At 41.4% G+C, this 14,965-nt stretch overlaps 1 protein-coding gene across 1 annotated transcript in view; it reads left to right on the top strand.

Annotated features, from left to right (window-relative positions):
- LOC105916571 (RIMS-binding protein 2) overlaps positions 1-14,965 on the top strand; it is a gene marked incomplete in the record, with an annotated part of 143,274 nt that overhangs the window by 83,796 nt on the left and 44,513 nt on the right. The window contains 8 exon segments of the mRNA XM_036143407.1: positions 3,087-3,170; positions 3,281-3,370; positions 3,528-3,650; positions 3,748-3,852; positions 4,075-4,125; positions 4,849-4,881; positions 6,992-7,172; positions 9,007-9,062. Of these exon segments, the coding sequence (XP_035999300.1) occupies positions 3,087-3,170; positions 3,281-3,370; positions 3,528-3,650; positions 3,748-3,852; positions 4,075-4,125; positions 4,849-4,881; positions 6,992-7,172; positions 9,007-9,062 (723 nt within the window).

The raw sequence follows: 14,965 nt of genomic DNA, 5'->3' as shown, positions 1-14,965 counted from the left end.
TATTACCATTTCACTATTTTAAAACAAAGCCAAAATTATTATAGAATTTACATTTTAAACTGGCTTTTTCATCTTTTATGATAGTAATTGGCTTGGTTAGCATTACTAATAAACAGAACTTTCTGTATTACACAGATAATTTACATCTTGCAGACATCATCTACGTCTTCTTAAAAGACTGCCAGCTTTTTCAATCCAGCATACAAAGGAGGAAAACTCAAATAAAACAGCCTTCTCTTTGTACTCTTTTCAGCCTTCCTATTATCTGCTAAAAGTCTTGCTCTCTCTCTCTAAATAGCAGCTTAAATGAATGGCTGACATGTCACCATAATACATTTAAAAAATCTGTTTTCTTTTGAATGGCTCCTTAAAACTGTTGTGCTTTCTCATATTTAAATTTTGAACAACTTACTGATACTGAAAATGGCTAACTTTGATCTGACTTCATGCAGTAACAGCAGCCGCAACAAAGAGTGTTGTCAGCACAACCTTTTAGTGCTACGCTATGTCACTGACTGGAAAGAGATCAGCTTTTAACGTTTCTGAACAACTGGACACCAGTCATGAATGCTCAAGCTTAAAACCTGTCAGACATCAGTAAATGTCTCTGTGCGTCTGTAACATTTGCTACTATTGTTGATGGTTCACATGAACACATGTGACTTAATGATCTCTAATTGTCAGCCATTGGACTGGGTAAATAAAGGAAGCGTAGGAAAAGTGAAAAACTACAATGTGTGTATTGAAGATAGCTAACGCCATCGTCATTATGTAGTTATGATCTAATGCAGGGAAGAATATCAGTCACAAAAAATAGTAATTCAGGAAGATTTACCTGGAATAATATTTTAGCTGACAGAGCTTTACATCAGCATAATACATTTAACAGTCCTGATGCAACTACTGCATGTTCACCAGGACATCCTCACTCAGTACACAATATTCTTGTCCTCAAAACGGTGACTGATACCCAATGAACCAAATCGCACCACAGATTGCAGTTTAATTATCTTTATTGTCTTGCCGCGTCACCGCTGGTGAGAGTACAGGATCTCTTCAAGTCAGCTGCTTTGTGGTCAGCAATTAGCCAGTGCACTCTGTACCTTTCCCGCCACACAGTCAGTGTGGTAATGCTTTATTCAGGCCCTGTGGCTATGCTGAAATAAGCTGATTTCTCCTCTGCTTCTCCTGCATGTAAGCTGCATTTAGAATAATTAGAGGATGCTAAGCTTTATAATACCTCTGCAGTGTTGTATCAGAGGTCAATGTGGAAAGTAAAGTCAGTGTATTCTGTGTTGCAAAATGCAGTTGTGGTAATAAAATGTGACTCTGAGTATGAACTGCAAAAAATTTTCATGTCCATTCAACATGCTTACATTTTGTCAGGCTTCATAGAGAAACCTGACAAAATGCTAGAGCAACAAAACGGCAGACAAAGGCAAATGTAACATGGTTTTTAAGTGCGTTTTTACAAATAAAAAAAAACCTGAACTGTTTGTCATACATTTGTGTTCACCTCTGTAACTCTGACATCCATGCATGAAATCCAGAGCATTGTTCAATCAATGTTCTGGACTTTGACTAGGCCATTCCAACACAACAGATTTTTGGCGTTTAAACTACTCTTGTGTAGTTTTAGCCATCTACTTCAGGTCATTGTCCTGCTGGAAGGTGAACCTCTGTCCCAGTCTCAACCCGCAGGCCAACTGGTTCTGCTCCAGAACATCCTTCTATTTAGCACCATCCATCTTTTCCTCGACTTGGACCAGTTTCCCAGTCCCTGCTGCTGAAAAACTTCTCCACAGCATGATGCTGCCACCACTATGTTTCACTGTGGGGATGGTGTTTTTGGGGTGATGGGATGTCATTGCACAGGGTAGCTGAAAAGTTAAATTGTAGTCACATCTGACCAGAGTACCTTCCTCAATACATTTGGGGAGTTGCCCGATGTGCCCTTTGGGAAACTCAAAACTTATCTTATTTTCAATACTAAAAAAATGGCATTTCTCTGTCCACTCCTCCATAAAACTCAGCTCTATGGGCTGTACAGCTTATTGTGGTCCTTTGGACAGATCCTCCAGGCTTGCTGTGTAGCTCTGCAGCTCCTTCAGGGTTACCTTTGGTCTCTGCTGCCTCTGATTAATGCCTTCCATGCTCGGTCTGTGAGTTTTGGTGAGTGGGCCTGTCTCGGCAGGTCTGTTGTGGTACCATGTGCTGAAAATTATGGATTAGATGGTGCTCTGAGGCAACATCAAATATTAGGATATTTCTTTATACACCCACTCTGACTTGTACTTCTCAACAACTTTGTCCCTGACTTGTTTAGAGAGCTCCTTGGTCTTCATGGTTTGATGCCTCTTACTTTGTGGTGCTGTAGCCTCTTGGGCCTTTCAGAAAAGTGTGTTTATTCATTTAGATTACACAAAGGTGGACTTAATTTCGCTAATTGTGGGACTTTTGAAGCTAATTGGTCACAACAGAACATTTTAGGGGCTTCGTAGCAAATGTAGTGGATACATACATCAGAGTTGATGTGAGGTGGATGGTTCTGAGTGCAGGGCAATCCTGTAAGATGTGAAAAACGACTCAAGATGGGGTTCACCTTCTAGCAGGACATTGACCTCTGAACATTTGACTGTATGTCCATGCACATTCATATGTCAAGGTAGCCCTGCCAACATACCCGTCTAAATGTAATTGATGATGCGTGGTAAGACTTTATAATTAATGTTCAGATCCAACCTGTCTGGACTTTTGCAAAGACAAATTAGCAAAGATGTCAGTCTCCTAATGTCCAAAGCTGGTAGAGCCAAATGAAGAGACTTGTCGCCATAACGGCAGAGAAAGATGGTTCTACAAAGTGTTGACTCATGGAAGGCTGGATACAAATGCACATCAAACCCTTTAGATTTGAATTTGTTTGTTGTTCGAAAATGTCAAAATGCAAGGGCTTTTACTTTTTCAGGTCACTCCTCTGTTTAAATGACCTTGCCTGTATACTGCATGTAGTTTGAGAGATCACTTGTGTCCAAGGATTGGTCTAATATAGACTTCAATGTAACTGTTTGTCATAATTCTTGTTCCAGGAGCAGGAGCTGAGCAGGAAGAGAAAAGAATGTGAAAATCTTGAGCATGAAGTAAAGAAGCGACAGAAGAGATGTCTGGATTTAGTAAGACAACATTGTGCCCTCATGTTTTGGCCGCCTGTCTGCTGGTATTTAGATTTTGTTGGATGGAAAGATGAGAGAAAGTCTGAAGACTGGGCTTGTGTTTCCAACAGGAGAGCCAGCTTGAGGATGAGCGAGGCAAAAATGAGCAACTAAAGGAGGAGGCAGAACTCCTCAGGAGGAAGGCGCAGCTGCTCGACCAGGTCAGTGTCTCCGTTAAGGCTGGTCTCATGTCATAGCCTGAGCCAACATTCTCGTCGCTGTTTGCTGATACTTGGAATAGCCAGGTCAATGCAGGGTGGTATGGGAACGCCACCAATTCCCTGGGAATCAGTGGGTTAATGTGTTGCTGTCTCTCAGACTCGGGCTGAGAATGAGGAGCTGAGGGAGGATCTCTCTGAAGTGACCGCTCAACACAATTCAGTTCTCGAAGAGAACCAGAGACTCCGTGCCAAACTGGAGAACCTAGAGCAGGTCCTAAAGGTATGGCATTGCCAGTATCACACTTCTTGTGTGATTTCAGTTTGGAACTACTGCTTTCCAATGTTCTGATATGTTTGTGTTCTTTATTCCCTGACAGCATATGCGAGAGGTCGCCGAGCGAAGGCAGCAGCTGGAACTGGAACATGAGCAGGCACTGGCTATCCTTAAGTTCAAACAGGATGAGATCAAAAGGTTGCAGCGGGTAAGAAGCACAGCCTCATGAACACGTTGCATATTTGACTAACTCTATTCTCGACAGCCACGTGATTAAGGGGCCCTTATTGTATTATAAGAAAATGTAGTGTTTTGTCCAGCAGGAGGCAACGTTGCGGTGTAGAAGTTTTCATCAGTGCAGCTTACTGTTCAATGAATTGGACTTGTTTGTAAAAGTAGCAACTAACGTTAATGTCTTTTTACTTATTAGGCTCAGTTATTTGCCAAGAGGGAACATGAAGGAGTGGTTCAGATGCTGGAGGTGAGTTTGTTTAACACCACTGTGACTCCTGCACACAATGTTTAACCAAATAAACCTTTTTTTACATCATGCACTGCTTCTACTGTCACTCCAAACCTCTGTGGTGCTTATAATAAGTTGGTTGTTTAAAAAAGTACACCGAAGGCAGTGGGTGTGCAGTAAAATGAAATTAAAGGAGCTTTGCCAACAATTTTACAGGAGACCTCATTGTTTTTCTACTTTAATACTCTGTTGAGATGCAATAAACTCTGGTATAAAGTTGAAAATATACCAACCAGTCCAAACCAATCAGAGTCTATCTTTAATTTGCTCGTCTTTCTTTCTTTATACCTAAAAACGTGGCAGAGAAGCAGCTGCTGAAAGTACTTTTGAAGCCGTAGTGGGAGATGAGAACTGTTGGCTTCACAGATGGCTTCTCTGTTGCTTAGTGACTTTCATGCTCCGTCTAAGCTCCACTGCAGCACGACTTGTATAAAAATATCTCTAACCAGCCAGCAGCAGTTGAAATCCCCGTCTGATTGGCTGCTAATTTTGAATTTGAAAAAATATATATATTAGAGAGCCTTTAGTCGTGCTTGTCATGTGACCTACTAAAGGGAAAATATGTCATCCTCATCGTTCAGATCTGAGGATTATATGTGTTTGTCATCAGAGCTCCTAATTTCACATGGTGCATTTTGTTTTGAGGGTTTGTTCCTTAAAGAAGTCTGTGTTTTATTTTAGGAGTTGACTCAGCTCGTGTTACGGAGGGAGCTGGTAGAGTATATTTGCTCCTGTTATAAAAACGACTCACTTCCTTCCTCCTGGCTCCTCTCACTTTCTATCTGTCTTTTAAAAGCCATAGCATCACAGGAGAAAGTCTCTGTCCCCCGCAGAGAGCACAGACATTGTTGCCAACGCAATACATGGCCTTTACCAGCCTGTTAGAAACACGTTTTGGAAAGATTAGCAAGAATGTGTTCGAAAGGCAGATGTTACCTGCCAAGGCCAAGAGATGTTCTAGTGATTCTGGCTTCTGACCTGGACTCAGACCTCTGCTTTTTCCACCTGACTAAAATATATTTTATCCTTCCAGAAGCCTTTTTTTTTTATCAAGCACGTTTTTGTTTTGGTAAACCTCTGTTTGTCCTTTTCTTCCTTTTTGCTAACCAGAGTACACTGGACTGCATGCAGGTACTTCCTGACCTCTTTGGACCAATCACTTGTCCGCCCCCACCTTCCTGTAGCTCATCCAGTTAGAAAAGCACCCCTCCGCTGCTTTAGTTTAACCCCCTCACAATGACGCACACGTGTAAATCTAGTTCTACTGCTGGTAGTGATTACAAGCCTACTTTGGTGAAACGGTGTCCAGTTACTGCAGCCTTGTTTAAAATCAGGCCAGTCACCTGCGGCCAGAAACGGATCTGTGATGTAGTTTCCACTAAGAACATTTAGCACTTTTATCATATTTGTTCATCCTACATCAAGTACACAATGAAACAGATTGTTGTTTTGTCATGGTTTTCTCTCAGGGTTTCTAAGATAATTCTACCAGTGCTTTAGGTAACCGCTGATATGTGTAGGTGAGAGCTACCAGGAAATGTTGTTCAGACAGTTTCAGCCCTCAGCTTTTGTCAGACCAGCCTGCTCGAAAACTTTCACCGCAACCGGAAGTGAAATCAGCTGCATTTAGAAACTTAAGTAGAGCTGTGCGCAAACCCCCAGCCCCCCCATCCCCACCCCTGCAAAGCAATAGCAGATAACCTCGCTGTTCGGTGGCTTTGTGTAAGTGGGTGTAAGACAGAAGCAACATGTCCCATTTCAGTTTTTCAAAGGTTCCCTGACAAATAATTTAGTCATATTTTCTATCATAACTGTCCCTTTCCTCCTGTTTACCTCTGCTTTTCTTCCGACTGATCCTGGAGGTGTTTGACATCTTGTGTGTTTGTGGCTTAGAGCAATCGTTTCTGCAAAGCAGTGACGTTTACAGTGGCTTGATAACGCTTTCATAACCTTGGCGTCTTTCCAAACTTTCTCACATAAAGCCATAAACGTCATTGTTTTTTAATGTTTCTTTGTTTGATCTACCAACACAAAGTTAACAATAATTGCAAAATGGACGTTTTTGGCCTATATGCAAAGCACTGCAGCGGCGGGTTAACACACCGCACCGAGAGTGAAAAAATGGTGGTGGCAGCATCATGCTGTAGGGGTGGTTTTCTGCAGCACGGTTAAAGTTGATTTGAAGATGGGCCTTAATAGACTGCAGAAGACCTGAGTCTTGGACGGTTATCCAGGGTCCAACAGGACAATGAAACGCAACGTACAGCCAGAGCTTTAACGCAACAATTTAAATCAAGGCATAGCCATGTGTTTGAATGGCCCAGTCAAAGTCCAGACCTAAACTTAGAATCCGTGGCAGGACTTTAACATTGCTTTGTAAAAACACTCTCCACCCTATGTGACAGAACTATTTTGCAACCATTTTAGTCTCCACATGTGCCATGTAGGTAGAGGTCTACCCCAAAAGACTTGCTGCTGTAATTGCAAAAAATGGAGGCTTTACAACACATCAATTCTACTAAAATATAAATGCACTCCACGTGTAGGGGCTTCATTTGTACAAACAAAAAAAAAAACAGGCCATTCATTTATCATGTTCCTTCCATTTTACAATTATTCAACACTGTGTGTTGGTCTAAAACATACAATGGCAATGAAATATATTGAGGTTTTCTGTGTGTATTTGCAAACCATAGAGGAAACAACCATAATCACATCATGGCTAGCAAATCCATTTATTAACTGACTGATTAAATGACACCTAATAATACTAAAACACGTGTGTCCTGTCACTGTTTTCTAAATCTTTCCTTGCTGCATGCAGTCGAAGGTACGAGAGCTGGAGGAGAAATGTCGCAGTCAGAGTGAACAGTTCGGCCTGCTGTCCCAGGAATTGGAGAAGTTCCGACTACAGGCCTCCAAAGTGGACCTGGCCAGTTCCACCCTCCTCAACAATCCCAGCCTCTCGGTTCTGACCAACGGGGTGGGCCTGACTACTGAACGAGGTGAGCTGCACAAACCCGTTGTACTGATTCCTTACTGGAATTACTCTCTGTTTTTTCCCTGATTGAATCATTGCTGAGCAAAAATGACTAGAAAATGGATTTTTAAAATTTGTTGCAAAAGCATTCATGCAGCTTCAACTTCTTCACATTTTGTCATGTTTAAAGTTGCAAACCTCAGTGTATTCAGAGGGATTTTATGGAATAGACCGACGCAATTTAGTGTGTTGTTATTTTAAGGGAAATTGAAATTATATTTTCAAAATATTTTACGAAAACAAATCCTTAAACTTTTACATTGGGATTTTTTTATCCAGGTCAACTAAGTCGATGCTTTGTAGAACCATATTTTAATGTGGTTACAGCCAAAAGGCTTTTTGGGTAGCTCAGCTGAAGCTTTAGGTTGACTGAGTCAATCCAACACACGAAATGCTTTGACCTGAACCTTTGCATTGCAGCTCTGGTTCTATATCTCGGCCCGGAAGCGTTTGGGAGCCTCTAATGGGTTTTCTCCCTGGATAGCCCTGTGTCAGAAAATCTTCCCTAAACCAGAGTTTTAGGGAAGATTTTCTGTTAGTAAAAATGTTAATATCCATGTAACATTTTGCTTTTACTTCAGTTATGCACTACTTTGAGTAGGTCTATCACATAAAACATATTGAAGGTTGTAGCTGTAACTCCATGAAATATGAAAAAGTTAAATGGGTATGAATACTTTTACAAGGCAGTATACATAAAAAATTATTAATATTGTTTTCTTCTTTCAACAAACTAACAGTTAAATCACAGGAAAACTATCTGTTTTTTTATTTAGATATAGTGATCCGGTTACTTTAAGTCACCCATTTCTAAAAAAAAAAAAAAGAAAGAAAGAAAGAAAGAAAGAAAGAAAGAAAGAAAGAAAGAAAAAGATGGACACAACTTCTGTTCAAACTAAAAGGAATTTTTAGTTTGAACTTTAGATTGGAAACCAATCAGATTATAATTAGCATTTTTTGTTGTTTCCTTTTTTACCCTTGTAATTTAAAGGTAAAGACACGTTAATAGGCGCCCAATACTAATTTGATGGCTGCTTTGTTTTTTGCATATTGATAATGAGTCCTCTTATAATCTCTCATCCATTTGTGTATGAGCATGAAAACTGATATTTATAGAATACCTTTTCTAACATTAATTCCAGCCACAACTACCTTAAAATGTACTGTAACAACAAAGCTGATCCACTCCGGACCTTTTGTCGCTGTCTGTCCCCCAACTTTGCCCAATCTCTTTATGCTGCGCTCTCTGTTTTAGACTGCACCGGTGGCACACTGGATATGGTGTCTCTGGGTGAAATAGCCTTCTGGAGTCTCGAGGGAGGTGACCCTCTCTCCTGCCCGGAGGCTACCGATCCGCTTGGTACGCTCCCTGTCTCCGTTAATCATGCCCTGTGTCCCTGTCAGATAGGCACGGCATGCTCCGTCATCTCACCTGCACCGTCATCGGTACTGTCCGAGTAAAACCGGCCTTTTTCTCACTTCTCATTGTCACCTGACGGTGAGAGTCAGGTGACAGCTCGACGTTTTAAACGTCTGCGGAGCCTAGAAGCGGCTAAGCCCCTTAACACTGCTGGTGCGATACACGTCGACACAGGGTAGCATGACCTCTAACCTCAGACAGATGGAGACAGGATTTCCCCCCCCACCCTTCCACCGTTTTAATCAGCCATGTTCAACCTTGAGCTGCCTGCATGCCATCCAATGACCCCATCCACCTGGCAGGTCACAGACAGCCGAGTTAACCTGCAAGTGTTACCGACCAAGGACATGTACCATCTTCTTCCTCTCTGTCCTGCTAGATGTGGCCGCCGCTCTTTGCAGGGGGTCCACGCCGCACGCAGCTGGACTCTCCAGGGTGGAGCGCTCGCCTGTCACCAAGCACCGAGAGCTGCCCACCATCAGTGTCAGCAAGTCAGGCTCTTCTTCCAAGTCAGAAACTACACACCTCACCCCCAAATCTGACACCCACCTCAGTCCGCACAAATCGAGCCCAACACATGAGGTACCCCGCTTCTCTCTTTATTCCTCCTATGGTGACAGTTACTACCGCTCAGATGTATTCATTGTGAAACAAAAGAGCTCAAACCAAATATTGATTAACGGCAACCGCATATGGTGTAAAAACGGCTTCCGACCATTAAATGTGTGTAACGCAACGCTTGGAGTTAAACGCCCACATGTGAACAGATAACAGTAGTTTGGATTATGCGCTTGAATTGCTACCAGGCTTTTTTTATTCCACCTGAGCTATAATCTGGAATGAATGGCTGTGAGCCACCTGGGCTTCACAATTAGAAAGTTGTAGGTTTGATTTCAGCTGCTTCCTCTGCTACATGTAAATGTACCCTTGAGCAAAGCACCCTGAAAGTGACTGGGGTTTGAGGTGTCAGTTTTGCTAGAAAAGTGCTATGTAAGTATTAAAGGCATTTGATCATATACAATCTACAAGGCTGCAATCCTCGATTTAAAAAAAAAAAAAAAAAAAAAAAAGGATTTCAAAGGATTTATCTCTAAACTTACTAACTTCCAAAAATGTCATTCATTCTTTATTTGGAAAATAGCGATAGAATCAAAAATGGTATTAAAAAATATATCTTATTCATCTCAGTTGTATTTTGTTAATAATCCTTTGATTTGAAAATTGGTAAACTAAATGGAAGCAACCTCAAAGCTTGCTTTGCTGTATCTTAAATTAGGAACCTGATTATAATTTTATACGAGGGCTCCGGTTCTTCCTCTTATTTCTACACCAGAAGACAGAGCACAGTCACATTGTTTGCATGGATTTGATGGGTGAAAGCCTTCCTTATCCAGCCTGTCATATGATGCAAGTACAGAACGTAGCTGAATATGCAATGGCTTTTTCTGCACATAAACATAAGATAAATTTTTAGGGGTTGGTGCTTAGGCTCTAAGAAGTCAATGTCTGTTCTTGCATGTTGGTGGTCTGTTTTTCTACTCAGCCGTCAGCCCCCAAAGCTTATTTTTAGTGAGATAATCCAGTTGGCACTGTGGATTAAAGGTTATACAGTTGTAGTTGGGAGTGATTATCTCCAAAAAGGTTTCCCCAGAGATCTATAAATACACCATCTCTTATTGTTCCAACTACTTACATTAAAACATCAGGTATCAAGGTGATTAGGGACTAAATGAGAGCGCTTCCTGTTTGTTCATACAGAAAGTCCACGTTAACATTCTTTAACCCATTTCCTCTGTTTTTATTTTAACATCAAAGCATAGTCATTGTGGGTTAAATATATCAGCAGAACTTTTATTGAGAATAATTCCCAGCAGTTTAGCGAGGTTTTTATTCTCGTTGAAATAATTAAATGCCTACAGTCACGCGGTGGTTGATGCCAACAAGATAATGTTTTTCAGTCTGTTGAGCGGTCAATTAGTCTTGAAAAGCGTTATTTGTGAACGTCTTAAATTCAGGTTGTGTTTTGTCCTATTTACTGTCTTTGCTTCACTTCCTGTAATGACTGCACACTATCGTACGCAGTCGAGCACAGCGGTTTCCTTTACAGTCAGTTCTAAACAGGCATGTTGTTTTTTGTCACACTTTGTTTTTTTCTAGCTAGATAAGCCATATAGATAACTAAATATGCAGTTGTCTTATATGAAATGCATTGGTGCGACTCACCAGAGAAGTGAGCTTTATAATGCTGTGAAATCACCAAACAATGTATTAGTGACTCATTTAAAGTTGCAGTTTTATCACAACAAGATTGCTGTTAAAATCTCAAATAATCACAAGCTGTAAACTTACAGACTGGTTGAAGTCTTAATAACTTCACTGAATACTAATTAGCTGTGCTTTTTACAATCCTGGTTCAAGCAGGTCATTTTAGAAGAATGTCCTTACCTTTTAATTACCATAACAAACCGGATGCCTTAATAATGATTTTATAGCTTAACAGTATTTTTAGAGTGTTGCAAGAATGGATAATTTATTGTCATTCTCTTTGCTTGGCCTCATTTTAAACATCATTCTTGAATTGTGGAATAAAACTCGCCTCAAAACCCACTATTATTCTTTGGCTTTTACCACTAGTGAGACTTAGTTTTCATTTTTAGTTTAGCAAAAATGAAAACGATAAAACCTTAGTTTAGCAAGGTTTTATCGTTTCTTTTAAGCGTTTACATACGTTATCTACATGCGTTATCTTTTTTTTTTTTAATGGATGTGGTTTAGCTTGTAGCAATGTACTGCACTTTGTTTCAGCTGTTGGCTGTTTCTAAGCGCTTTATAAATAAAGATGGTACGGTAAGGCTGGTATCATTCTCTCTGTGTTTCCCTCAGGTGGACACTGCCAGTGAAGTTGAGGAGTTGGACATAGATGTGGCCCCCGCACCATACACGGCCAGCAGGGGGACAGCAAAGCTTCAGGTTTTTATCGCCAGATACAGGCAAGTATTCAATGAAACACGATTTAATTTACTGCATTGAACGCTTTGTTGGAATGTAATTATTTTATTATCTTTAACAGTTATAATCCTTATGATGGCCCAAATGACAACCCTGAGGTGGAGCTACCACTGACTGCTGGAGAATACATCTATGTTTATGGAGACATGGATGATGATGGTTTCTACGAAGGTAACTCTGGGGTCATTGTCTCTCTCAGCTGCCTGTTGTTCTTGTTTTGGCCTGATGTTCCTTAATTCACTGTTGTGCTGCGCAGGTGAGCTGATGGATGGGCGGAGAGGGCTGGTCCCCTCCAACTTTGTGGAACGTGTGTCGGACGACGACGTGCTGAGCGCTCAGCACCCAGAGACTGGGGACGTATCCCACAATTCCCTGCTAGACAGCAGCCTGCACAGTGCCAGCCACCGGCATCACCTGCACGTGGGCGCCAGCATCTCAGAAAGGACAGAGGCCCCGGCCGCCTCTGGCCCCGCCTCAGCCCCCTCAGATTCAGTGTCGGCCTTGTCTGTCCCAGCCCCCCCTCACCAACGGCCTGGACTTGGATTTGGAGGAGGTGGGAGTGGACGTCGTGCCTTACCCACGTAAACTTACCCTCATCAAGCAGCTTGCCAAGAGCATCATCATTGGCTGGGACCCTCCGTTGGTGCCGGCTGGGTGGGGGAAACGTGTGAGCTACAATGTGTACGTAGACCAGGAGCTGCGGCTGAACGTGCCCTTCGGTGCCCAGACCAAAGCGGTGCTGGAGCGGCTGGACATACACCTCAAAGCCTATCGAGTGTCGGTCCAAAGCCTGACGGAGAAAGGCCTCTCGGACCAGCTCCGCTGCAGCATGCTGGTCGGCCGGGATGTTTGTGTGGCTCCGACGCAGCTGCATGTGGACAGAATCACCGCCACGTCTGCCAACCTGACCTGGCTGCCCAGCAACAGTAACTATGTGCACATTGTGTCCTTGAACGATGAGGAGTGTGAGCTGGTGAAGGCTGGCTGCTACTCGCTGTGCCTCAGTAACCTCTTGCCCAGCCTGCAGTACACGGTCAAAGTGGAGGCACGGCCGCACCGAACACCATGGGAGTTACCTGTGGAGCGCCGCGAACACAGGAGCGCCGCCATCACCTTCAGTACACTAATGGCAGGTCAGGACTCTGGCCACATTGAACACATACGTTGCAATGTTTAATCCCCCCCTCCCCCCACCCCCTTAGTTTGGACTGTCTAGCTCAAATGTTTGATCCAGATTAAGAATTTATACCGCTTTTGGATCTTTTTTTTAAAGAATTAATCTCACTGTGAAGTAATTACATAATTCAGATTCCGACACATCAGTGATGACACAGCTCTCTGATTTACATCCCAGAATATATCTTACATTTGTAGGTTGGGACATTCATGCAAGAGCTGAAAGAAGTAACTGAAATTTAAGAAGACTTTTGATTCTGGCATTTTTTACGGCTGTTGTTTGTGTGGAGGTAGTCACAGGTGTCTCTAACATCAGGGACTCACTTTAGAGCCAATCTATGTTCTGCTCACATACCTGAACTCTGAGGCAACTATTATCTGTTATGCAGAGGAACAGGTACTGATTCATGCTGCAGAAGATATTTTATGAAGTCAACTAGATTGTGCTTTTCTCATTACAAAGGCAAAGCTCTTTGATAAAAGGCTGTGAAAGGGAAGACATTGAGAAGCGCCTCATGGACTGTTCAAGTATTCTTTGTCAAATTACTTTAAGATTTTGATGGCTTTAAGTTTTTGTTTTATTATATAATATCCACTATAGCTAAGAGCATATGTCATAATTTTTACAACTTTTCTTTTAATAAATTTAGGTTTGAGCTTCTAATCGATTAAATTCAATGTCTAAGATCAGAAATACGTAAAAAGCAATAGAAGGCAAATGAGAGAAAGAGTTGATTATAAAGTCTCAGGCTTTAGTGAATGTTCACAAGGCGCAGATTGACGCAGTGATTTATCTAAAGTGGTGGAGAAAGGCAGGAAAAACTATTTCCAAGAGGCACTAGTTTGGAGACCTAACAAACCGACACCCTACCAGGTAGTATAAAAGTGCTTTGTAGCAAGGCCAGTCTGTCTGTAGAGAAATTATCACTTTTTACAAAACTGCTAAAAACCCTTGTAATATTCCGACATTCTAATATGTTGCTCCGGTTCTAACTAGTGTTGTTACTTGGTCACTATGGTTGTGTAGTAGCAGTGAATGGAAACACCTCAAAAGTATTGGCTTTTTTTTTTTATAAAGATTTTTTTTTTTAAGTTTTGACAAGGTAGTTGCTCAAACTTTACATGGACACAACGTGCCACACTAATCCAACTCTACTAGTCTGCCACCGTTTTCTCATGTTATGCTTAACTCCCTAAAAGCCTAAAGAGTAAAAAACTCATCCTACAATAGTGGTGGTTGGAAGGAAAGTTCAGCAATGTACTGATATACCAGTCAGGTCCAACTGGAGAGAAACTCTTACTGATGTTTTCTAGAAGTAAGATCTCTCACTGCATCCAATCTATCCAATATATCATCCAATATATAATTTAAAAAAAAACAGAGATTTTGTTTTTTAAAGAGATATGAGATGTTTATATCAAAATGGTCTACGTTGAGTGTTATAATTATACTTTTATGTATTCCATTAGGGTTCTTTGACAAGCCGTTTCTCATACTGTGTCTACAGTTGAGACGTTGGGACTAAGCTTTGATTCAGAGATGCCTTTTTAGAATTAAGTACTGAGAAGAATTCATAGGAATTAATTTCATATATCGGGAATATTATTTTTGGTCCGTATCGTCCAGCCCTACATAGAAACAGTCTGTTCCTGGGCCTTGGCTGCCTCTGTAATTAGAGAGGTATGACTCCAAAGGCTCTTTTTGTCTCACATTTAGTACAATTTAAAATGAATGATTTTTTCTCTGGTGACATTGAACAAAACTCTGAGCAGAATGAAACCCTGTCCCTTCCCGCTGGTTAGAATATTTCAGCGCATTTTGAGTCCTTAATCTCTGCTTCGAGCTGCCTCTTATTATTGAATCAGCTATTTTGGTACATAGTGTAGCTTAAAGAAATATAATCAGGTTTAAAAAAATAGAATCTAATTCTGAGAAAGTAACAGTGTCTGACCCAAAATAGATGTTCTTCCTAAAGCTATTTTATGGTACCAGACTTCCAGGCCATGAACGCTTCCAAACCTTCCCCCAAAGTTAAAACAGGTATTTGATGTGCATAACAGTGAGCTTACCTTTTTTTATCAGCTGAAGGAAACTGAACATTCATTCACCCGCCCTTTTAATACCTCCCTTTTAATAGTTAGATTTCATTTTA

This window comes from Fundulus heteroclitus, chromosome 11, assembly GCF_011125445.2.
Source record: "Fundulus heteroclitus isolate FHET01 chromosome 11, MU-UCD_Fhet_4.1, whole genome shotgun sequence".
NCBI classification, from domain to species: Eukaryota; Metazoa; Chordata; class Actinopteri; order Cyprinodontiformes; family Fundulidae; genus Fundulus; species Fundulus heteroclitus.
This window is presented reverse-complemented; position numbering and strand designations above follow the sequence as displayed.